Source organism: Bombina bombina, chromosome 7 (assembly GCF_027579735.1).
Source record: "Bombina bombina isolate aBomBom1 chromosome 7, aBomBom1.pri, whole genome shotgun sequence".
NCBI classification, from domain to species: Eukaryota; Metazoa; Chordata; class Amphibia; order Anura; family Bombinatoridae; genus Bombina; species Bombina bombina.
In genome coordinates this window covers 246,027,955-246,054,022 of record NC_069505.1, presented here as the reverse complement: position 1 = coordinate 246,054,022, position 26,068 = coordinate 246,027,955, and the positions used below count along the sequence as shown (strand labels likewise).

The 26,068-nt window shown below is 39.8% G+C and overlaps 1 protein-coding gene across 1 annotated transcript in view; it reads right to left on the bottom strand.

Annotated features, from left to right (window-relative positions):
* The window catches only part of LOC128666224 (monocarboxylate transporter 2), a 130,061-nt gene that overhangs the window by 7,338 nt on the left and 96,655 nt on the right, over nucleotides 1–26,068 (bottom strand). Inside the window, exons 3-4 of the mRNA XM_053720691.1 lie at nucleotides 25,802–25,945; nucleotides 9,499–10,368 (exon numbers count right to left, since the gene is read on the bottom strand). Of these exons, the coding sequence (XP_053576666.1) occupies nucleotides 9,499–10,368; nucleotides 25,802–25,945 (1,014 nt within the window). The remainder of the gene's footprint in view (nucleotides 1–9,498; nucleotides 10,369–25,801; nucleotides 25,946–26,068) is intronic.

Genomic DNA, 26,068 nt, shown 5'->3' with positions numbered 1-26,068 from the left:
TTTGTATCCAAGTATTGGCATTTTTCAAAAAAGAGATAAGATGAGCAATTCATTTTTCTGCCAACTTGGTCAATTTGAATAGGCATTTTCATGAGAGCATTGGGTGGTAGTGTTAAAGGGACATGATACCCAAATGTTGAGGGTTACAGCTCTTAGAACCATCAAAAAATTAACACACCCCAATTACTGATTTACCTGATAAACAAGGGAGGACCAAATGAAACTATCTTAAAGGGCTGCGTATGGCCCTGGGGCCGGTTCTATGAGACTACTGTGGTACAGACACCTATGGCAAGTCCACACCTTAGGACAGACAGAATCCTGGGTCAGTTATAACAAAAAACAAAAATGGTGCTGACCACAGAAAATGGGGACAGTAAATTTCAATTCATAAATTGCCTAATAAATTTAGACAATATTTCACATTACCCAAGATCATAATGAAGGAATATTATAGCATAAAAAAGCCATATACAACTATATAGTAAAACTATTTTATTAATAAACAAATTCTATTATTTTACCATATGTTTAACTCCTACAAAAGTGTAGGACAAGTTGAACTCCTGGAATACCCTTATTCTGTTCCTGATGAAAATAAATGCAGTGATTGGACCATACGCATGTATGCCTCTTTCCGTTACAGATAGTAAAAGAACACTAGAAGTATCCCTTTATTAAAGTGCAAACCTAGGCCAGATTCTAGTAGACATGTGCAAGGACAATACATTAGTTTTGGATGAATCGTTCATTCCAAAAAAAAAAAAATTGTCATGAACAAATTTCATTAGTATATGCATTCAGTTCGTTCAAATGTTAGCTTTGTTTCAAACCAATATTTGTTTAACCGTTAGTTCTAATGGAAAGCTTTAAAAAAATGCAGCTTTTCATGCCATGCTCATTTAAATGTGTACAATTTAGTTGTATATGTAATACCATATTTGTGTATGTTGTAATAATCTGTAATGTGAGGAACATAAGTCACATACTGTAATGTGAGGAACAGAACTCACATAGTGTGTCTCATACTGTAATGTGAGGAACAGAAGTCACATACTGTAATGTGAGGAACAGAACTCACATAGTGTGTCTCATACTGTAATGTGAGGAACAGAAGTCACATACTGTAATGTGAGGAACAGAACTCACATAGTGTGTCTCATACTGTAATGTGAGGAACAGAAGTCACATACTGTAATGTGAGGAACAGAACTCACATAGTGCGTCTCATACTGTAATGTGAGGTACAACAGTCACATAGTGCATCTCATACTGTAATGTGAGGAACAGCAGTCACATAGTGCGTCTCATACTGTAATGTGAGGTACAGAAGTCACATAGTGCATCTCATACTGTAATGTGAGGTAAAGAAGTCACATAGTGCGTCTCATACTGTAATGTGAGGTACAGAAGTCACATACTGCGTCTCATACTGTAATGTGAGGAACAGCAGTCACATAGTGCGTCTCATACTGTAATGTGAGGAACAGAAGTCACATACTGTAATGTGAGGAACAGAACTCACATAGTGTGTCTCATACTGTAATGTGAGGAACAGAAGTCACATACTGTAATGTGAGGAACAGAACTCACATAGTGTGTCTCATACTGTAATGTGAGGAACAGAAGTCACATACTGTAATGTGAGGAACAGAACTCACATAGTGCATCTCATACTGTAATGTGAGGTACAACAGTCACATAGTGCGTCTCATACTGTAATGTGAGGAACAGCAGTCACATAGTGCGTCTCATACTGTAATGTGATGTACAGAAGTCACATAGTGCGTCTCATACTGTAATGTGAGGTACAGCAGTCACATAGTGTGTCTCATACTGTAATGTGAGGAACAGCAGTCACATAGTGCGTCTCATACTGTAATGTGAGGTACAACAGTCACATAGTGCGTCTCATACTGTAATGTGAGGTACAGCAGTCACATAGTGCGTCTCATACTGTAATGTGAGGTACAACAGTCACATAGTGCGTCTCATACTGTAATGTGAGGAACAGCAGTCACATAGTGCATCTCATACTGTAATATGAGGTACAGCAGTCACATAGTGCGTCTCATACTGTAATGTGAGGAACAGAACTCACATAGTGCGTCTCATACTGTAATGTGAGGAGCAGAACTCACATAGTGCGTCTCATACTGTAATGTGAGGAACATAAGTCACATACTGTAATGTGAGGAACAGAAGTCACATATTGCGTCTCATACTGTAATGTGAGGTACAGAAGTCACATAGTGCGTCTCATACTGTAATGTGAGGAACAGAACTCACATAGTGCATCTCATACTGTAATGTGAGGTACAACAGTCACATAGTGCGTCTCATACTGTAATGTGAGGTACAGAAGTCACATAGTGCGTCTCATACTGTAATGTGAGGTACAACAGTCACATAGTGCGTCTCATACTGTAATGTGAGGTACAGAAGTCACATAGTGCGTCTCATACTGTAATGTGAGGTACAGCAGTCACATAGTGCGTCTCATACTGTAATGTGAGGTACAACAGTCACATAGTGCGTCTCATACTGTAATGTGAGGAACAGAACTCACATAGTGCGTCTCATACTGTAATGTGAGGAACAACAGTCACATAGTGCGTCTCATACTGTAATGTGAGGTACAGAAGTCACATAGTGCGTCTCATACTGTAATGTGAGGTACAACAGTCACATAGTGCGTCTCATACTGTAATGTACAGAACAGAAAACACATAGTGCGTCTCATACTGTAATGTGAGGTACAGAAGTTACATAGTGCATCTCATACTGTAATGTGAGGTACAGCAGTCACATAGTGCGTCTCATACTGTAATGTGAGGTACAGCAGTCACATAGTGCGTCTCATACTGTAATGTGAGGTACAGAAGTCACATAGTGCGTCTCATACTGTAATGTGAGGTACAGCAGTCACATAGTGCGTCTCATACTGTAATGTGAGGTACAGCAGTCACATAGTGCGTCTCATACTGTAATGTGAGGTACAGAAGTCACATAGTGCGTCTCATACTGTAATGTGAGGTACAGCAGTCACATAGTGCGTCTCATACTGTAATGTGAGGTACAGCAGTCACATAGTGCGTCTCATACTGTAATGTGAGGTACAGCAGTCACATAGTGCGTCTCATACTGTAATGTGAGGTACAGAAGTCACATAGTGCGTCTCATACTGTAATGTGAGGAACAGAAGTCACATAGTGCGTCTCATACTGTAATGTGAGGTACAGAAGTCACATAGTGCGTCTCATACTGTAATGTGAGGTACAGAAGTCACATAGTGCGTCTCATACTGTAATGTGAGGTACAGAAGTCACATAGTGCATCTCATACTGTAATGTGAGGTACAGAAGTCACATAGTGCGTCTCATACTGTAATGTGAGGTACAACAGTCACATAGTGCATCTCATACTGTAATGTGAGGTACAGAAGTCACATAGTGCGTCTCATACTGTAATGTGAGGTACAACAGTCACATAGTGCGTCTCATACTGTAATGTGAGGTACAGAAGTCACATAGTGCGTCTCATACTGTAATGTGAGGTACAACAGTCACATAGTGTGTCTCATACTGTAATGTGAGGAGCAGAACTCACATAGTGCGTCTCATACTGTAATGTGAGGTACAGAAGTCACATAGTGCGTCTCATACTGTAATGTGAGGAACAGAAGTCACATAGTGCGCCTCATACTGTAATGTGAGGTACAGCAGTCACATAGTGCGTCTCATACTGTAATGTGAGGAACAGAAGTCACATAGTGTGTCTCATACTGTAATGTGAGGAACAGAAGTCACATAGTGTGTCTCATACTGTAATGTGAGGAACAGAACTAACATAGTGTGTCTCATACTGTAATGTGAGGAACAGAACTCACATAGTGCGTCTCATACTGTAATGTGAGGTACAGAAGTCACACAGTGTGTCACATACTGTAATGCGGAGAACAGAAGTCACACAGTGTGTCACATACTGTAATGTGAGGAAGAGAAGTCACACAGTGTGTCACATACTGTAATGTGAGGAACAGAAGTCACATAGTGCGCCTCATACTGTAATGTGAGGTACAGAAGTCACATAGTGTGTCACATACTGTAATGTGAGGTACAGCAGTCACATAGTGCGTCTCATACTGTAATGTGAGGAACAGAAGTCACATAGTGTGTCTCATACTGTAATGTGAGGAACAGAAGTCACATAGTGTGTCTCATACTGTAATGTGGGGAACAGAATTCACATAGTGTGTCACATACTGTAATGTGGGGAACAAAAGTCGCATAGTGTGTCACATACTGTAATGTGGGGAACAGAAGTCACATAGTGTGTCACATACTGTAATGTGGGGAACAGAAGTCACATAGTGTGTCACATACTGTAATGTTGTGGACACAACTTACATGCTCCCAGCATCTGACAAATTATGTGAGCAGAAGGCGTTTAAATACAGGGCACAGGATTGGAGAGAATGATGTCAGATGACCTAAATTGCAGCACTGTTATTGGTTATTTGAACAAATTTCGTCCCTTGCAACATTTGTTTATTCATTCCCTAAATATTATTCTGATATTGGTTGGTTGTGCAAAGCTGGGGGATGGGTAATAAAGGGATTATTTATCTTTTTAAACAATAACAATTTTGGAGTAGACTGTCCCTTTAAGTAAAGCTAGAAATCTTGCTGCCATTTGTGAATGAATATTTCCCAGCATTTTCTATTAAATAAGCGTGAGATTACGTGACACGACACGGTTTTAAACAAGAAATTTAAATGATTTTAAGCTGCTTAACAGTGTATTTGTGACACAGATCTCTTACTTTGCACACTCAAATTTAATTTTTAATCATTTTCTGAAGATTGTTTTTTAATGGACATTATGTTGAATTTTCTTTCAAGTTGTCTTTAAAGATGCCTATTTTTCTTAGGATTATGGCTGACCTTTGTTTTAGTCACAATAAATACTGGGCACTATCACAGCTCTTGATAGCCGGTATAAATTACATCTGATAACGTGAATGATTAAACCTGATACAGAGAATGATAATTCTGCACAGAACTCACTCTATAGTACTAAAAGAGACCCTTAGGCTAAGAATTTATACCGTTCTGAAATCTTCTAAATAGAATTTTTTAAGAAGCTGACAATTTGTGCCAGGCAAAGTCTGGAGGGAGCTGACTTATGGCTGAACTTATTTTATAACATTAGCGAACATTACACAGACTCATAAAACAGTTACTGTTAATCATTTACAGTGTAAATATATTCATAGAAAGTATTTATCACACAAATGTATACCCTGAACCAGAGGACTAGCAGAGACCCTCCAGACAGGTGCTGCTAGATGCAAATAGTTACATTCATACACAAAGAAAGAAAAAGCTGCATCCCATACGCACTCTAAAGAAAAAATACAGATAGTCAAGAAACAAGAAAAAGAGCCTCAACCATCAATAAATGGGGAAAATAAAATAAAACTTAACTTTTATTATACCAAGAGAATAAAAAAGAAAAACAATTAAAAATGATCAACATACAGGGGCATGAATGGAAAAATCACAATAATGATCCGATGAAAACAAATAAAGTCTATAGCACAATATTTGCCTAATACCAGACAAGTACAATATAGGTAACTATCTCCATTACATTGGTTATCACTACAGTTTACCAGTGACTATTAAGCCCCTCAACGAAGCACAAAAAAAGGGATTGGCGATTTGCTATGCTCACGTGTTACTCCAATATAATTACTTAAAAAAGCTGGGTGTTCCTGTACTAGTCAGGTATACCAAAAAATATCTAACATAAAAAAATTATATAAACCAATTCAATACAATACCAAGGGCCCCTGGCCAGGACCAAATCATTGCCACAAAACGCCTGACGCACGCTTTGCACTCTTGCTTTATCAAAGTAATTATATTGGAGTAACACGTGAGCATAGCATATCGCCAATCCCTTTTTCTGTGCTCCCTCGGGAAGCTTAATAGTCCCTGGTAGACTGTAGTGAGGGGCCTTTTTGTTTAGTCACAGAGTAATTTTCCCAGCATACCATATTTATGTAGTACCTACGTCCAACCTTCTAGCCCATGCTGTGGTCCCTCTTATCAGATTTGGCAGTGGAGACTGCAGCCAGAGGAACTACAGGTTCAACCATTACCATATGAAGGCAGATCAACGATACAGACAGTGACACATTGTATTGGCTTGCGGTGATGCCGAGGTGGGAGGTACATTGTGGGAGGGGGCAAGGTTGGAGGTTAAGAAGGGGAGGGTTCTCAATGCTACAGAAAAAATGTTTGGTGAAGGAGGGTGAAGGATGGGCCACTGCACTACAGAAAAGGGTGAGGGAGGGTGTCCCTAGTTACAATCGCTTGGGGGGCAGGATGAGGGGGAATCGCTGCACTACAGAAATACTACAAAATGGGTACTAGCAGACATCTGCCAGTTCCTAAGATGGTGGCCTCTAGTGAGACGGAACAGGGTTACAAAGCTTAAAATTCTCTGGTACTTTAGGTAAGTTTATCTCTAAAATTCCTGGTCCTGAAGGGGTTAATACTCTGCAGTACGTACAACAAGTAATTTGAAACACATTAAGGGGAAACACATTTTATTGTACAGTGTTCCTTTAAAGGGATAAGCAAACTGAGTCATTGAAGGCTCTCACGTTTATGTTTATATAGCATACACGGAAGTATACCCATAAACTTACAAAGTTTTGAGGCATACATGCCCCTTTCCAATTCAGGGGGAAGTAACGTGTTTCTATTAATTGGCTTGAATACATTTCCAGCATTGAAACATTGTAACAGGAAGTCACTGAAGGAACATGAAACCCAGACATTATCTGTCATGTATAAATACCTCCAAATATTTCCTGCAAGCTTTGTGGAACAGGAAGCTGAGGTAGACTTGGAGCCCACTATTAAACTGTTGAGAAGAACTACTAAACAATGGTTACTATTTGCTCCTGCGCCTACAGTGCTTCTTAAAACAGTTCTATTTTAACCCCTTAAAGTTGCAAGATGGCCTCTTCATACTGGGCACTCAAGTTTCCAATTTACTTCTATTATCAAATTCACTTTTTTCCCCATGATATTCTTTGTTGAAGAGATATCTAGGTAAGTGTCTGGAGCGCTACATGGCAGGAAATAGTGCTGCCCTCTAGTGCTCTTGTTGCTTAAAGGGACAGTCAACACCAGAATTTTTGTTGTTTAAAAAGATAGATAATCCCTTTATAACCCATTCCCCAGTTTTGCATAACCAACACTGTTATATTAAAGGGACAGTCAAGTCCAAAAAAAACTTTCATTTATCAAATAGGGCATGTAATTTTAAACAACTTTCTAATTTACGTTTATCAACATTTTTGCTTTGTTCTCTTGGTATTCTAGTTGAAAGCAAACCTAGGAAGGCACATATGATAATTTATAAGCCCTTGAAGGCCGCCTCTATTTTATTTACTTTTCTCAGCAGGGGAGAGCAAGCTCATGTAGGCAATATAGATAGCATTGTGATCACGCCCGTGGCCAGTGGCAGACACTGCACTAATTGGCTAAAATGCAAGTCAATAGATAAGAACTAAAAGTCATGTGATTAGGGGCGGTCAGCAGATACTTAGATACAAGATAGTCACAGAAGTAAAAAGTGTATTAATATAACAGTGTTGGTTTTGCAAAACTGGGGAATGGGTAATAAAGGGATTATCTTTCTTTTTAAACAACCAAAATTCTGGTGTTGACTGTCCCTTTAATACACTTTTTACTGCTGTGACTATCTTGTATCTAAGCATCTTCTGACCGCCCCTAATCACATGACTTTTAGTTATTATCTATTGACTTGCAGTTTAGCCAATTAGTGCAGTGTCTGCCACAACTCACGGGCATGATCACAATGCTATCTATATGGTTTACCTGAACTACTCTCCCCTGTTGTGAAAAGCAAATACAAAAGCATGTGATTAGAGGCGGCCTTCAAGGGATTAGAAATTATCATATGAGCCTTCCTAGGCTTGCTCTCAACTAGAATACCAAGAGAACAAAGCAAAGTTGTTGATAAAAGTAAATTGGAAAGTTGTTTAAAATTACATGCCCTATTTGAAAAATAAAAGTTTTTTTTGGCCTTGACTGTCCCTTTAATGGTAACATTCATGCAAAACTGCTGCCATATAATAATCTAGACACGTGCACGCTCCTGAGCTTACAGCCATACTTTTCAACAAAAGATACCAGTACATTAGAAAGTTGTTTAAAATTGCTGCTCTATCTGAATCATGAAATAAACATTTTGGGTTTCATGCCGCTATACTTTCAGTTGCTGTACATACATTAAATACACAATGATGTCATTATATTAATAATAGTAAGTTAATACATTTGGATTTAAATTGATTTTTAAGGCTTAATGTTTACAATATTCACTCTGGCGAGCGTGCTAACCCGATCCTCTTCTTGCCAGGTCCTTGGCCGCACTAACAGGAGGTTTAGCGAGTTCGGCTCCCAGGACCTGCGCTAAACTGCTAAACCTCCTGTTAGCGTGGCTAGGGACCTGGTAAGAAGATGATCAAGTTAGCGCAGTCGCCAGAACGCGTTAGGGCAAATATGTAACTACAGATGAACTTTTCACCTGTAGCTTCGAAACATTTACATTCCTTTTAATGAAAACCAACGTAAATGTTAACTGAAAATTCGATTTTCGTTTAGTTTTAATTGAAAACCAAATAAGGCTGGGAACGAATATTCTGGGAAACAAATTTCCTCAAATATTTGGAACGATAATTTAGTCTTAAACTAAATTTTCTTTCCTGCACATTTATAATGAATAATAAATATTGCATTTATTTCTATTCAGTATAACCCACTGCTTAACGTCTTTTTATTACAACAATGATCATCATCATTTTTTCCTGCAAAAAGTGAATGTGGAGAGTTCAGCAAACATTTCACGGAGAACTAGTGATGTGTATTCAAATACTTCATTAGTATCCATATGCGGAAGAAGGCACCGCTCGTGATATTCAGCTCTTTTCGGAGTTGGAGTTCTCCTTGTGAACGTTAAACACACTAAGATATGTGCAAATCCAGATCTTAGTGTGTTGTAATTTCACATGGAGAAATCCGGCTCCGAAACGTGCTGAACACCGCGAGCGGCCGCCTTCTTCTGAATTCGGATACTAACGAAGTATCTGAATGCACAAGCCTAATTAAAACAATCAAACATGGCAATACTGTTTATTTTTCAATAAAATGTGCTTAAATATTTACTCTCTTCCTAGTACACATTTATGGCCTCTGCTAAGGAATACAACTGTCACTTAAAGGATAAAAAGAGAAAAAAGCAAGGGTGATAATGGAAGTAAATTAGAAAGTTGGTTTAATTTTGACTTTACTGTTCCTTTAATAAAGAATTGCAATAATCTACTTATAATAAAAGATAATAAAATATAGTAATTAAAGATAAAATAATAATATTAATCATAAACATTCTTACCTCCAATTGGTGGTCCTAAGAGAAGAGGAACACATTCTACAATAGTGACAAGTCCAACAGCACTTGAGAAGCGTTTGGCCCCCACAAGGTCCATCAGAGTTTCAAAGAGCATTGCACAGACCATACCAAAAGCGAGGCCAAAAAATACTGAGTATATTACTAAACCTATATAGTCATTAGCAAAGGGGCACATGAGATGGCAGAATCCATTAAACATAATAGAAAAGCCAAAAAAATACTGAATCCTTGGCCGTACCCACTTGGTGTTGGCAATTATTCCAGTAACGGGTCTAGCAATCATGTCGACTATGGCTAGAATTGATAAGAGAAAGGCCGCTGAATATTCATCAACGCCAAGATGCTTTGCGTAGGGTGTCAAAAACACTATTGGGGCATAAAATCCCAAAAACATGATCACATTTCCAACCGTGTAAATCAAGAAGCCTCTATGCTTAAAAAGCGATAAATCAAGGAATTTGTTAAATTTTTCCAAACAACTTTCAGTGTTGATCTCAGATTCAGGTTTACCATTAGCCTGTAGTTTACCAGTTTCTGCTACGTTCTCATTTGAACTTTTCTCATTGAGCTTTTTTGTTTCCTTATCGTTTGTTTTTTCAGGTTTAGAAACAGTGTGTTCGATTGGCCGAAACAGAGCACCTGCCACACAGCAATTTAATAGAAGGGCTCCCAGTATAAAGAAGCTACCCCGCCATCCAAATTGGTCAAACAAAAACTGGTTCAAGGGCGCCAACGTAGACAGTACAACTGGGCTACCAGCCATAGCTAGTCCATTTGCCATTGGTCGTCTTTTTAGGAAGTATTTCCCAATCACAATCACAGAAGGCTGAAGGTTCATGGAAAATCCAAACCCTGTAAGAGAGAGAAGCATTAGATTGTATAATTGATTTCCTGAGTGTGCATAGAGCAATATTTATGGTTAGCATCTCTCCACTACACAGGAATGACTAGAAGTGGGGTCTATTTCAGTCCATCAGAACTGGCATATACACTGGCTTTCATGGATTACTGTGGGGTTCCCAAAGTCATTTGAAAACCCAGTTATTTGTTCTCCAGTGACTTTGCATGGTGTTAAAGGACCAGTAAATATCAGTAGATTTGCATAATAAGCAATGATAACAAGACAATACAATAGCACTTAGCCTGAACTTCAAAATGAGTAGTAGATATTTGTATGTCTATTTCCATTCACCCTGTATTATGTGACAGCCATCAGCCAATCACAAATACATATATACGTATATGCTGTGAATTCTTGCACATCCTCTGTAGAGCTGGTGACTCAAAAAGTGTAAATATAAAAAGACTGAGCACATTTTGTTATAGGGACACTGAACCCAATTTTTTTATTTCGTGATTCAGATAGAGCATGACATTTTAAGCAACTTTCTAATTTACTCCTATTATCAAATTGTATTCATTATCTTGGTATCTTTATTTGAACTGCAAGAATGTAAGTTTAGATGCCGGCCCATTTTTAGTGAACAACCTGGGTTGTCCTTGCTGATTGGTGGATAAATTCATCCACCAATAAAAAAGTGCTGTCCACAGTTCTGAAACAAAAAAAAAACTTAGATTCCTTCTTTTTCAAATGAAGATAGCAAGAGAACAAAGAAAAATTGATAATAGGAGTACATTAGAAAGTTGCTTAAAATTGCATGCTCTATCTGAATCACAAAATAAAAAATTTGGGTTCCGTGTCCCTTTAATGGAAGTAAATTGTAAAGTTGTTTAAAATTGCTGCTCAGAGTCATGAAAGTTTAATTTTGACTTGAGTGTCCCTTTAAATACATCAATTACAGGATTTGTCTGCAGTCTTGCAATAAATGAGCATACTAGGTGAGTGTTGTCTTTTAATGCCGGTACATCTTGTATGCTTAAGCTGCCTTCCAATGGCCTCATGTGCCCTCGCTGGAATGGCTGTTCCATACTTGTTACTAGAGAAGAAAAGGCTTACCTCTGTCATTATGTTAACAATGAGAGTACATTATTATTATTATAGTAAACATTTATAGTAATAACAAGGTGCTATGTGTCCCATTAACTCCACCAATACATTGTACCAAAAGACTCCTACTTAGGGGTTAATTTAACAAGTGCCGGGTAGACATTATTTGATGTAGCGAATCATGTCCGCCCAACATACGTTGTTGGCATTTAACATTGCACAAGCATTTCTAGTGAAATGCTTGTGCAATGCTGCCCCTGCTCACCAGCGGACAACTGGTCGCTAGCAGGGGCCGTCAATCATTCCAATTATATCGGATCAGGATGATTGCAGTCTGCCACCTATAGCCCGCTGCTTCTTAACTTCCGTTCTGCAGAACCAGAAACGATGGGCGTAGAAAGCAGCATCCGCTGTTTATTAAATCCACCCTTTAGTATTAGTTTACTAGAAAAAAATGTTTTCTGGTGGCCTCTGGCACAGGATTCTTGGCCTTTTCATCTCAGACCCTTATTTTAGCCGCAGGCCCCATTAACGTGTTCATCTATAAAAAGACGAGTTTATATGGTGCTCAGGTGACGCATTATATGAATATAAAAGTGCCAAGCGAGAGTCAGAGCACTTTATTATTACACTATTGCTCGCTTTAAAGGGAAATAAAAGTTAAACTGAAACATTCATGAATCAGATAGCGCTTACAATTTTATTAGACTTGATTTACTTCTATTATCACTTAGTTTGTTCTCTCTGTATTCTTTGTTGAAAAGCATACCTAGGTAAGCTCAAGAGCAGAAATGCACTACAGGTAGCAACCATAGCAAGCTGCCGATTGGTGGCTCTACACTTCTCTAGTCATTGGCTCACTAGATCTGAGGACAACTAACTGTTAACAGATCATTTTCTTTTTGCCTCTGTAGCCCCTGACAAAGGCTTCTGTGACAAAATACCGTAATGATATTGGGTTGTCTGTGGTCATGGTCAGTTCAGACACAAATTATAATATATTTTTTTTCCTTTTCGGCTATAATACGAGTTTTGCGTTATGAGTAAAAAAGCAGCATTAAGCCTCATAACGCTGCTTTTTTTCCTACCGCTGCTATTACGAGTCTTGTAGGTACAGCTGTCCCGCACACGTTTTTGGCCTTACCGCAAATCAACTTACGCAATTTGCGTATAGACTTTTTTCAATGGAACTTCCATAGCGCCGGTATTACAAGCTTTTTTTTTTTAGGCCAAAAAGTGAGCGGTACAGACTATCCCGCAAGATTCGGAACGCATTCTAAAGTCAGTAGTTATGAGTTTTACACTACAGAGCTGTAGCATAAAACTCATAGCTAAAGTGCTACAAAGTACACTAACACCCATAAACTACCTATTAACCCCTAAACCGAGGCCCTCCCGCATCGTAAACACTAAAATAAAATTATTAACCCCTAATCTGCCGCTCCGGACATCGCCGCCACTATAATAAACATATTAACCCCTAAACCGCTGCACTCCCGCCTCACAAACACTAGTTAAATATTATTAACCCCTAATCTGCCGCCCCTAACATCGCCGCCACCTACCTACATTTATTAACCCCTAATCTGCCGCCCCCAACGTCACCGCCACTATATTAAATTTATTAACCCCTAAACCTAAGTCTAACCCTAACCCTAGAATTCTATCAGCCAATCGGAATTAAGGTTGAAAAAATCTTATTGGCTGATGCAATCAGCCAATAGGATTGAACTTCAATCCTATTGGCTGATCCAATCAGCCAATAGGATTGAGCTTGCATTCTATTGGCTGTTCCATGCTAGAATGCCAACTATTCTACCTAGTTAAAATAAATACAAACTTGCCTGTAAAATAAAATAAAACCTAAGCTAGCTACAATGTAATTATTAGTTATATTGTAGCTAGCTTAGGGTTTATTTTACAGGTAAGTAATTAGTTTTAAATAGGAATTATTTAGTTAATGATAGGAATTTTTATTTAGATTTATTTTAATTATATTTAAGTTAGGGGGTGTTAGGGTTTGACTTTAGGTTTAGGGGTTAATAAATTTAATATAGTGGCGGCGGCAGATTAGGGGTTAATAAATGTAGGTAGGTAGGTGGCAGATTAGGAGTTAATAATATTTAACTAGTGTTTGCGATGCGGGAGTGCAGCGGTTTAGGGGTTAATATGTTTATTATAGTGGCGGCGATGTCCGGAGAGGCAGATTAGGGGTTAATAAGTATAATGTAGGTGTCGGCGATGTCGGGGGCAGCAGATTAGGGGTTAATAAGTGTAAGATTAGGGGCGTTTAGACTTGGGGTTTATGTTAGGGTGTTAGGTGTAAACATAAAAAGGTGTTATGCTTTTTTTCAGCCGGCTCTTCCCATTGATGTCTATGGGGAAATCGTGCACGAGCACGTACAACCAGCTCACAGCTGACTTAAGCAGCCCTGGTATTAGAGTGCCGTATGTAGCAAAATTTTGCTCTATGCTCACTTCTTGTCTTTTAACGCCGGGTTAATAAAAACCTGTAATACCAGCATTGTAGGTAAGTGAGTGGTGACAATAACGTGCAAGTTAGTACCGCATCCCTCATAACGCAAAACTCGTAATCTGGCCATTTATTTGGTGTCCAAAAAGGTAAAAACACAGAAACCAATGTCAATAAAACACAACAATTATATTCCAACAAGACCAGTAGTCCGATAGTAAAATATAGCTGAACAATTGCTCAATATTCATATAAAAAAACAAAACTGTTTGATAGTAAAAAAATTAAAAATAAATTAATTAATTCAAATTACAAACCAAAAACATATCTGGTTTGACCACCATTCCATTTGGATATTTCTTTGTTTTAAATATATTGTGCTCTGGTTCTATTATGTTTTATGACCGAATACATAGAGGATTAAACAAGTAATTTATTTTCATGCCTTGAGGGTGGACAGTGATGGGGCAATTTCCTTCTTGACCCTTTTGATGCCAATGGGCTACCATTTTTAAAATGCTGTGCAGCGCATGTGCACAACAAGTGACTCTCACTGGGCAGATTGCCACTGATGATACCATATTAGTCAGGGCATTTTCATTCCCCCCCCCCCAAGAAGTTTTCCCAGACACCGATTACTGTACTTAAAGACTCTAGTTAGAGGAACTTGCATGAAAAACCACAATGCGATTCAATACAAGGTACAATTGTTTATTGATAGATTACAGCCATATGCCAATAATGGGAATGATTTAAAAATGGAAAAAAAGAATCCAATCGACTAGAAACCTGGTTAAATTGCTCAGTATAAGTATTTTTTTCCCAAACACATTTCTATAGTTTTTACTCTCTCAATATTTTTATTTTTTTGGAAAGGCAGAAGTGATACATTTATAAAATACACATATTACCGTTCAATGGAAAACTGATGCATTAATGAAAAAGAAATTAGGTTTAATGCCAACTATCCATTCAGCTAATAATCAATTAAAGCAGCCTATTATCTCATCATTAATTTTCCAGTGACACAAATCTAATTTATTATAATCTAATTTTACAACCATTAATTAGTATGTGAGAGCTTCCTGCTCCGCTATTCTCCAGCTCGCTGCTCATTAAAATGATTTCAAGTCAGCGGCTGAATTTATGCTTTAAATTGAACTAAAAAAATCCTTTCAGGTTAACTGTTAAAGAAATGAGTTGTTAGAAACTTAACCATGTGTTAAAATACAACCAGGCCATTATTTTAAAAGGGATATGAAACCCCAGATTTTTCTTTCATGATTCAGATAGAGCATGTTACTTCTATTATAATTTTTTCTTCATTCTCTTGATAACTTCTGTTGAAACGCATGGACGTAAGCTTAGGAGCCGGAACCTATCTGGAGCACTGTTCAGTTTTTTGTTATTTTTTAAACTAATCCAGGACTATAAATGAGGGCCCACACATAAACCCTTACGGAGGACATAACACCAACGCTTAAAGCAATCGATTGTTACTCCTACGATTTCTGCAAAAAGACTTTACCTTTTAAAACGTACCAACTATTTTACTGGATCACTTTATTTTATTGTATTTTATTTTTTGGATTTGTATTTGTTACTAACGTTGCTACTATTGACGCTATTTTAATCATGAATGTTAAGTTTTAAATACACTCAAATGAATATTGCTAATACCAACTAATATTGCAAATATTCTTTGTGGACACCATACTTTATCATAAGTCCCCCTTATCAGATCCATAAAAAATATCTGCAATTAAACCTATACCTAGGTTCAAATATACACACTTGTTTGTATAGTATATTTAGATACAAGACTAAGAGATTATATTACATTATTTTATTTTAATTATATTTCGTGGTTGGCCAACCAATTTAATTTGTTTTGATAAACAGTTATTTAGACTGAATCTTTCTATAATTCCAACTTTTCTATTTGACTGTATGTATTTATAATTCTCAAATAAATAGAATTCATTGATTCCAATTACATAGTAAGACTATCTTTCCTTATCGGGTAATTAAGCACAAGCGCTTAAGAGTCTTATCCATTCCCAGAATCCACCCACACTTTGAAGTTTTTGAGATTACTTCTTTTAGACTCCCTAGCTTTTACCCCCACAGCGCATAGTTTATTAACCCAACACACCACTATAAATGAGGGATTCTGTTATTTGTATACTACTATTAATCCAGCACCTAACTGATTGTCTCTGTCGTGTAAATGCCACTGATCCGAGAAGCTTGATAAACAAAAACACACGCATTTGCCTACATTGATATTCTTCTACTGTTCAATATACAGGGAATGCAGAATTATTAGGCAAATGAGTATTTTGACCACATCATCCTCTTTATGCATGTTGTCTTACTCCAAGCTGTATAGGCTCGAAAGCCTACTACCAATTAAGCATATTAGGTGATGTGCATCTCTGTAATGAGAAGGGGTTTGGTCTAATGACATCAACACCCTATATCAGGTGTGCATAATTATTAGGCAACTTCCTTTCCTTTGGCAAAATGGGTCAAAAGAAGGACTTGACAGGCTCAGAAAAGTCAAAAATAGTGAGATATCTTGCAGAGGGATGCAGCACTCTTAAAATTGCAAAGTTTCTGAAGCGTGATCATCGAACAATCAAGCGTTTCATTCAAAATAGTCAACAGGGTCGCAAGAAGCGTGTGGAAAAACCAAGGCGCAAAATAACTGCCCATGAACTGAGAAAAGTCAAGCGTGCAGCTGCCAAGATGCCACTTGCCACCAGTTTGGCCATATTTCAGAGCTGCAACATCACTGGAGTGCCCAAAAGCACAAGGTGTGCAATACTCAGAGACATGGCCAAGGTAAGAAAGGCTGAAAGATGACCACCACTGAACAAAACACACAAGCTGAAACATCAAGACTGGGCCAAGAAATATCTCAAGACTGATTTTTCTAAGGTTTTATGGACTGATGAAATGAGAGTGAGTCTTGATGGGCCAGATGGATGGGCCCGTGGCTGGATTGGTAAAGGGCAGAGAGCTCCAGTCCGACTCAGACGCCAGCAAGGTGGAGGTGGAGTACTAGTTTGGGCTGGTATCATCAAAGATGAGCTTGTGGGGCCTTTTCGGGTTGAGGATGGAGTCAAGCTCAACTCCCAGTCCTACTGCCAGTTTCTGGAAGACACCTTCTTCAAGCAGTGGTACAGGAAGAAGTCTGCATCCTTCAAGAAAAACATGATTTTCATGCAGGACAATGCTCCATCACACGCGTCCAAGTACTCCACAGCGTGGCTGGCAAGAAAGGGTATAAAAGAAGAAAATCTAATGACATGGCCTCCTTGTTCACCTGATCTGAACCCCATTGAGAACCTGTGGTCCATCATCAAATGTGAGATTTACAAGGAGGGAAAACAGTACACCTCTCTGAACAGTGTCTGGGAGGCTGTGGTTGCTGCTGCACGCAATGTTGATGGTGAACAGATCAAAACACTGACAGAATCCATGGATGGCAGGCTTTTGAGTGTCCTTGCAAAGAAAGGTGGCTATATTGGTCACTGATTTGTTTTTGTTTTGTTTTTGAATGTCAGAAATGTATATTTGTGAATGTTGAGATGTTATATTGGTTTCAATGGTAAAAATAAATAATTGAAATGGGTATATATTTGTTTTTTGTTAAGTTGCCTAATAATTATGCACAGTAATAGTCACCTGCACACACAGATAACCCCTTAAAATAGCTATAACTAAAAACAAACTAAAAACTACTTCCAAAACTATTCAGCTTTGATATTAATTAGTTTTTTGGGTTCATTGAGAACATGGTTGTTGTTCAATAATAAAATTAATCCTCAAAAATACAACTTGCCTAATAATTCTGCACTCCCTGTATACCCTTGAGAAAGTCTTTCCATTTAAAGACAAACTGCGTAGAGGCCTTTCGTACCTCGCAGGCTTCCATACCCTGTTTCATGACGCTGTAGGATCCACATCTCTGCAGGACGGTAGTGTATCTCCTGGAATAGAGGAACAGAGGGTATCCAAAGATTGTTTAGAGTGACGCAGGGGGAGTACAGCCACCTAGGCAAACAAGCCAGTTAATTCAGCTGCTGCCCCTTCAGAGGTTATAGTAATCTGGCAACATATTATACGGGTTGGGGGGCGTTGCCTTAGCCCTGTGCAACACAGGAACTACTTTAGCCTCTTTCATATCTGTATGTGTTTGTGTTTGGGAGGGAAGCAATAACTGTCTGTACTCCCCCTGCGTCACTCTAAACAATCTTTGGATACCCTCTTTTCCTCTATTCCAGGAGATACACTACCGTCCTGCAGAGATGTGGATCCTACAGCGTCATGAAACAGGGTATGGAAGCCTGCGAGGTACAAAAGGCCTCTACGCAGTTTGTCTTTAAATGGAAAGACTTTCTCAAGGGTATACAGGGAGTGCAGAATTATTAGGCAAGTTGTATTTTTGAGGATTAATTTTATTATTGAACAACAACCATGTTCTCAATGAACCCAAAAAACTCATTAATATCAAAGCTGAATAGTTTTGGAAGTAGTTTTTAGTTTGTTTTTAGTTATAGCTATTTTAAGGGGTTATCTGTGTGTGCAGGTGACTATTACTGTGCATAATTATTAGGCAACTTAACAAAAAACAAATATATACCCATTTCAATTATTTATTTTTACCATTGAAACCAATATAACATCTCAACATTCACAAATATACATTTCTGACATTCAAAAACAAAACAAAAACAAATCAGTGACCAATATAGCCACCTTTCTTTGCAAGGACACTCAAAAGCCTGCCATCCATGGATTCTGTCAGTGTTTTGATCTGTTCACCATCAACATTGCGTGCAGCGTGTGGAAAAACCAAGGCGCAAAATAACTGCCCATGAACTGAGAAAAGTCAAGCGTGCAGCTGCCAAGATGCCACTTGCCACCAGTTTGGCCATATTTCAGAGCTGCAACATCACTGGAGTGCCCAAAAGCACAAGGTGTGCAATACTCAGAGACATGGCCAAGGTAAGAAAGGCTGAAAGACGACCACCACTGAACAAAACACACAAGCTGAAACATCAAGACTGGGCCAAGAAATATCTCAAGACTGATTTTTCTAAGGTTTTATGGACTGATGAAATGAGAGTGAGTCTTGATGGGCCAGATGGATGGGCCCGTGGCTGGATTGGTAAAGGGCAGAGAGCTCCAGTCCGACTCAGACGCCAGCAAGGTGGAGGTGGAGTACTAGTTTGGGCTGGTATCATCAAAGATGAGCTTGTGGGGCCTTTTCGGGTTGAGGATGGAGTCAAGCTCAACTCCCAGTCCTACTGCCAGTTTCTGGAAGACACCTTCTTCAAGCAGTGGTACAGGAAGAAGTCTGCATCCTTCAAGAAAAACATGATTTTCATGCAGGACAATGCTCCATCACACGCGTCCAAGTACTCCACAGCGTGGCTGGCAAGAAAGGGTATAAAAGAAGAAAATCTAATAACATGACCTCTTTGTTCACCTGATCTGAACCCCATTGAGAACCTGTGGTCCATCATCAAATGTGAGATTTACAAGGAGGGAAAACAGTACACCTCTCTGAACAGTGTCTCGGAGGCTGTGGTTGCTGCTGCACGCAATGTTGATGGTGAACAGATCAAAACACTGACAGAATCCATGGATGACAGGCTTTTGAGTGTCCTTGCAAAGAAAGGTGGCTATATTGGTCACTGATTTGTTTTTGTTTTGTTTTTGAATGTCAGAAATGTATATTTGTGAATGTTGAGATGTTATATTGGTTTCAATGGTAAAAATAAATAATTGAAATGGGTATATATTTGTTTTTTGTTAAGTTGCCTAATAATTATGCATAGTAATAGTCACCTGCACACACAGATAACCCCTTAAAATAGCTATAACTAAAAACAAACTAAAAACTACTTCCAAAACTATTCAGCTTTGATATTAATGAGTTTTTTGGGTTCATTGAGAACATGGTTGTTGTTCAATAATAAAATTAATCCTCAAAAATACAACTTGCCTAATAATTCTGCACTCCCTGTATACCCTTGAGAAAGTCTTTCCATTTAAAGACAAACTGCGTAGAGGCCTTTTGTACCTCGCAGGCTTCCATACCCTGTTTCATGACGCTGTAGGATCCACATCTCTGCAGGACGGTAGTGTATCTCCTGGAATAGAGGAACAGAGGGTATCCAAAGATTGTTTAGAGTGACGCAGGGGGAGTACAGCCACCTAGGCAAACAAGCCAGTTAATTCAGCTGCTGCCTCTTCAGAGGTTATAGTAATCTGGCAACATATTATACGGGTTGGGGGGCGTTGCCTTAGCCCTGTGCAACACAGGAACTACTTTAGCCTCTTTCATATCTGTATGTGTTTGTGTTTGGGAGGGAAGCAATAACTGTGTGTTTGCTACTGTGGCAGCACAAAACCTAAATACGACACTAGAGTGACAATTAGTTGTTTTATATCTTTTTGTGAGTGTCAGTTTTCCTATTGTTTTCAATAAACGCATTTAAATTTGAGTTGCGGTTGCACTTTCTGTTATTGTCTTTTCAGATACTGTTCAAGATATACTATTTGTTTATTTATTTATTTTCCCCCTTGGAAAAATTCCTGGGTGCTTAAAAATGAAATAAATTTTGACATTTGTCGGGAAAAAAATAAATCTACTGCTCATGTAATATTCTGCAAGTGCTATTGCATTGTCTTGTTATTATGCACTTGATTATATTAAAATTATACTGTATTTAACTTTTTGTGTTTTGAAACTACATTGCAGGTTAAATAAGGTGTATATAAAAATAAAAAAAAAGAATCCTGCATACATTAAATAAGAATTTGACTGCATAATGTAAATGTGTTTTTGCTGCATATTTTTAACACAAATTTGAATGTTTATTATGTCTATGAATTAAATGAGAATACATAGTGTGTACCTTGAGTATGACTTTTACATTAAATATTCAATGCGCTTTAATCCGCTTATTGTGTGTTTTTACATTTTCCTTTACAGAATTGAAGGAAGGGCCTTGTAGCACTGACTGATTTTTTTTTATTTTTTTTTTAAAGAATTTCACCAATTTCAAGAGAGAGAAGAGTTTTATAGAATCATTGTTGCAATCAATTACTGATGCAAAGCAGTGCTTAAAGGGACATGAAACACCAATTATTATATTTTTATATATATAAATATATATATATATATATATATAAATATAAATATATATATATATAAATATATGATACAGATAGAGCATACAAATTTAGACAAATTTCCAATTCACTTCTGTTATCAAATGTACTTAATTCTCTTGGTATTCTTTGTTGAAAAGCATACCTAGGTAGGCTTAGGAGCTGGGAACTAGTTACTGATTGGTGACCGCATATAAATGCCCCTTGTGATTGGCTCACCTGATGTGCTCAGCTAGCACTCAGAAGTGTATTGCTGCTCTTTTATAAAATTATACCAAGAGAATGAAGCAAACCTGATAAAAGAAGTAAATTAGAAAGTTATTTAAAAATAATTCCTCTATCTGAATCATACAATATAAATGTTGGGCTTCATGTCCCTTAAAGCGACATGCACACTCCTGAGCTTAGCTCAGTATGCTCTCATAAAAAAGGGCTATGTTTCAACATTGGATACAAGAGAAAGAGGTGCATATGAAAGTTTCTTAAAATTATAGACTCTATATAAACAATGAAAGTTTAATTTGACTATCACGCCCCTTTAATAGTAATCTCCTACTACAGCTCAAATGCAACTGATAGACAGGTCTGTATATTTCCGTAGACTGCCTGTTATACTGATGAGTATGCATTTATTAAACAAAAGTGCCAGGATGATTATTCTATAATGTACATTTGGCGAGACTGTCATGGGATACCAGATACAGTAGGTACAGCTGGTTTGAGTAAGGCTGTCACTGGTATGGTAGACACAGAATTCTCAAACAGGCACAGGATACCCAGCGGTTACTGTTGGTAAATCTGTCACTGGATACTAGATAGGTACAGCTGGTTTGAGTAAGGCTGTCACTGGTATGGTAGACAAAGAATTCTCAGCAGGCACAGGATACCCAGCGGTTACTGTTGGTAAATCTGTCACCTGATACCAAATAGGTACAGATGGTTTGAGTAAGGCTGTAACTGGTATGGTGGACAAAGGATTCTCAGCAAGCACAGGATACCCAACAGGTACTGTTGGTGAGTCTGTCACTGGATACCAGATTGGTACAGCTGGTTCGAGTAAGGCTGTCACAGGTATGGTAGGCACAGGATTCTCAGGAGGCACAGGATACCTAGCGGATATCTATCTATTGGGTTTTTGTAAAGTGTGTCAGCTCACTCGTAAGGGTCTCAAGGCGCTAGGGGTTGCTGCAGTTCAGTCAAAGAGCCGGTTCTTGAGGTCTTTTCTGAACTTAGTTAGGGAGGTAGCTTGTCTGAGGTGCAGCGGGAGAGAGTGTTCCAAGACCTGCCTCCCGCTGTGGTCTTCCTGATGCGGGGGATGACTGCAAGGGCTTGGTCAGCCGATTGAAGCTGTCTGGCGGGGGTGTAGAAGTTGACACGGTGGTTGACGTATTCGGGACCAATGTTGTGGAGGGCCTTGAATGTGTAGGTGAGAAGCTTGAACGTGATGCTTTTGTTGATGGGTAGCCAGTGTAGGTCTCGCAGGTGTTTGGTGATGTGGCATTGGCGAGGGAGGTTGAGGATAAGTCTTGCCGAGGCATTCTGAATGCGTTGGAGTCTGTTTTGGAGCTTGATGGTGGAGCCGGTGAAGAGTATGTTGCCATTGTCCAGTCGGCTGCTGACGAGGGTGTGGGTGACTGTCTTCCTGGTCTCGGCTGGGATCCACTTGAAGATCCTTCACAGCAGGTGGAGTATGTGTTGGCTTGTCGGTCCATGGAGAGCGATGAGTCCAGAATGAGGCCTAGGTTTCGTGCGTGGTCAGTGGGGGTAGGCGGGTGTCCAAGAGCTGTGGGCCACCAGGAGTTATCCCAGGTGGATGTGGTGGGTCTGAGGAGGAGGACTTCGGTTTTGTCTGCGTTCAGCTTGAGGCAGCTGTCTCTCATCCAGGCGGCGACTGCTGTCATCCCTTCGTGGACGTTTCTCTTGGTGGTGGTGGGGTCTCTGGTGAGTGGGAGGATCAGCTGGGTGTCATCGGCGTAGGAGACTATGTTGAGGTCGTGTCGTTGGACGATGGCGGCAAGGGGGGCCATATAGATGTTGAAGAGGGTAGGGCTCAATGAAGAGCCTTGGGGTACAATGCAGCTGATCTCTGTGGGCTTGGCGGTAAAGGGCAGGAGTCTCACTTTCTGTGTTCTGCTGGTGAGGAAGGAGGTGATCCATTCCAGGGTTATGTCATGGACGCCAGCGTCGTGTAGGCAGGTGTGGAGGGTGTGGTGGGAGATGGTGTTGAATGCTGCTGAGAGGTCCAGGAGGATGAGGGCGGCGGTCTCTACTTGGTCGAGTAGGGTGCAGATGTCGTCTGTGGCTGTGAGAAGTGCGGTCGTGCGGTCTCTGTGCTGTGGTTGCTCCTGAAACCAGATTGGGAGGGGTCCAAGGTGTGGTTGGCTTCAATGTGGTCTACGAGTTGAGCGTTGATTGCCATCTCGATGACTTTGGCTGGAAAGGGGAGTAGTGAGATGGGACGGAAGTTCTTAGGGTCCTTGAGGTCTGCAGTGGGTTTCATCAGCAGGGGGTTCACCTCTGCATGCTTCCAGTCTTCCGGTAAGGTGCCGGTCTCAATGGAGCAGTTGATGGTGCAGCGGAGTTTGGGGGCGATGGTGTCACCCACTTTGTTGAAGATGTGATGCGGGCATGGGTTCAAGGGTGCTCCGGAGTGGATCGATCTCATGATCCTTAGGGTGTCCTCTTTGGTGAGGGGGCTCCAGATGGTCTGTGGGGGGTAGGCAGCAGTGTTTATGGGTGCGGTGTCAGTGGGGGTTGGTGGGTCAGCAGTGGTGGGTGAGGTCTGGGGCGCAAGGCAGATAGATATTGTGATGGAAGTATGTGGCGAGGTTGTCACAGTGGTCCTGGGAGGGCGGGATGTTGTTGGTGTCACTGTTGGGTATGGAGAATTCTTTGATGACTGAGAACAGCCCCATGCTGTTGTGGGCATTGACGTTTATTCTGTCTTGAATGGCTGTTTTCTTGGTGGTTTTGATGAGATGGTGGTGGGTGGTGATGGCTTCTTTGTAGGCCGCTTGTCCGTAGGGGTCTTGCTGGATCTCCAGGTTCTTTCTAGTCGTCTGCAGTGGCGTTTTGAGTCCTGGTGGGCCGGGGTGAACCAGCTGGCCTTGTTGGTGGGTTGGCGGCTGGACGGTTTCTTGAGGGGGGCGAGGGTGTTGGCGCAGTCGGTTATCCAGCAGTGGAGGTTGCAGGCAGAGGAGTTGGCATCTGTGGAGGTCGCTGGGGGGGGACTTATTCAGGATGGAGTACTGTTGGTGAGTCTGTCACTGGATACCAGATAGGTACAGCTGGTTTGATTAAGGCTGTTGCTGGTATGGTAAACACAGGTTTCTCAACAGGCACAGGATACCCAGTGGCTACTGTTGATGAGACTGAATACCAGATAGGTAGCGCAGGCACAGCTTCAGGAACAAGCATCAACTGATATCAGGCAACCTACTTGGCTTTCAGGAACCAGGTGAGCATAAGCAGGTGCAAGGTAAGTATGCTTGGTTTCTGAAGCAAGGTGAGCATATGCAGGTATCAGGTAAGTATGCTTGGCTCTGGAACAAGGTGAGCATACACAGGTACAAGGTAAGTATGCTTGGGCTCAGGAACAAGGTGAGAATACGCAGGTTTTTGGCAAGTATGCTTGGTCTCAGGAACAAGATGAGCATACGCAGGTACAAGGTAATTAGGCTTGGTCTCTGGAACAAGGTGAGCATACACAGGTATCAGGTAAGTATGCTTGGTCTCTGGAACAAGGTAAGCATACACAGGTACAAGGTAAGTATGTTGGGCTTTCAGGAACCAGGAGAGCATATGCAGGTAACTATGCCAAACTCCAGGAACAAGGTAGGTAAGATAATAACTCAGCTCAGAGTGAAAGGCTGAGTGAGCTTTTATAGGAACTCCAACACCTGAAGCCTCCAGGTGGGAGTTCCAGTAATTAGGACATCGTTCTATCTAGGCAGCGTGCAGCTGTGCGTGGCTAGAGAGCTGCATTAGCAGCTGCTGGATTTGAGCCTTGCTGTTCCTCCATGTGGAACACCGAGACCAAAGAACTCACCCTCAGTGCTTGCAGCGACCAGGAACAGCTGGTAAGTACCTGAAAGCTACACACATATACCTCTTGTCATTGGTTCACTAGATTTATTCAGCTAGCTCCCAGTAGTGCATTCTGCTCTGGAGATGGCTTTAGCTATGTATTTAAACCATTGTTATATGCAAAGGCATTATTATATGCAACTAACAAGACAATAATAACATATTACTACTAACAGAGCATTTTCTTTTTGCAATTTAATGTCACTTTAGAAATGAGCTCACAATTATAACCAATCACTGGATGGACCAACAAACCAATTTATTTTTTTATGCTGGTTAGTTATTCTAGATAAATTCATTACGCTAAGATTTTCCAATATGCAGAGCTACACACACTGCACTCGTCAGTACAGACATGTTAGCTAATCCATGCTGATGTTAAAGCTTCCAAAAGCAGAAAAAGGTTTTAATAATGTTATGGTTATGTACACTTTATGGAACTAGTGCTCAGAAACGGTTAGTTCCTTACACAGAAATGGATAATGTTTTGCATTACATTGTGCAGAAGGGAGAAAGATTGGTCACAATTAATGCATTTTAAAGGAGTCATTAAAATTATTGTTAATAAAATGATAAAATTAAATTACCTGCAACAATACCAACAAATATGTAGAGCTGTATAATGCTGGTGCTGAATGTGGCTATTATCATTCCTATTCCACTTAGAAGCCCTCCGAACATAACAACGGGCCGGCTGCCATAGCGATTTACTAAAATGCTGCTGACGGGACCTAAAAATACACAAATTACACAATCAATACGGGTGAAAAGCACACAAAAACAAAGTATATTTAAAGATTAGTAAAAGGAAACAATAAGAACAATACTTTACAGCTAGACAACTATTTATTTAA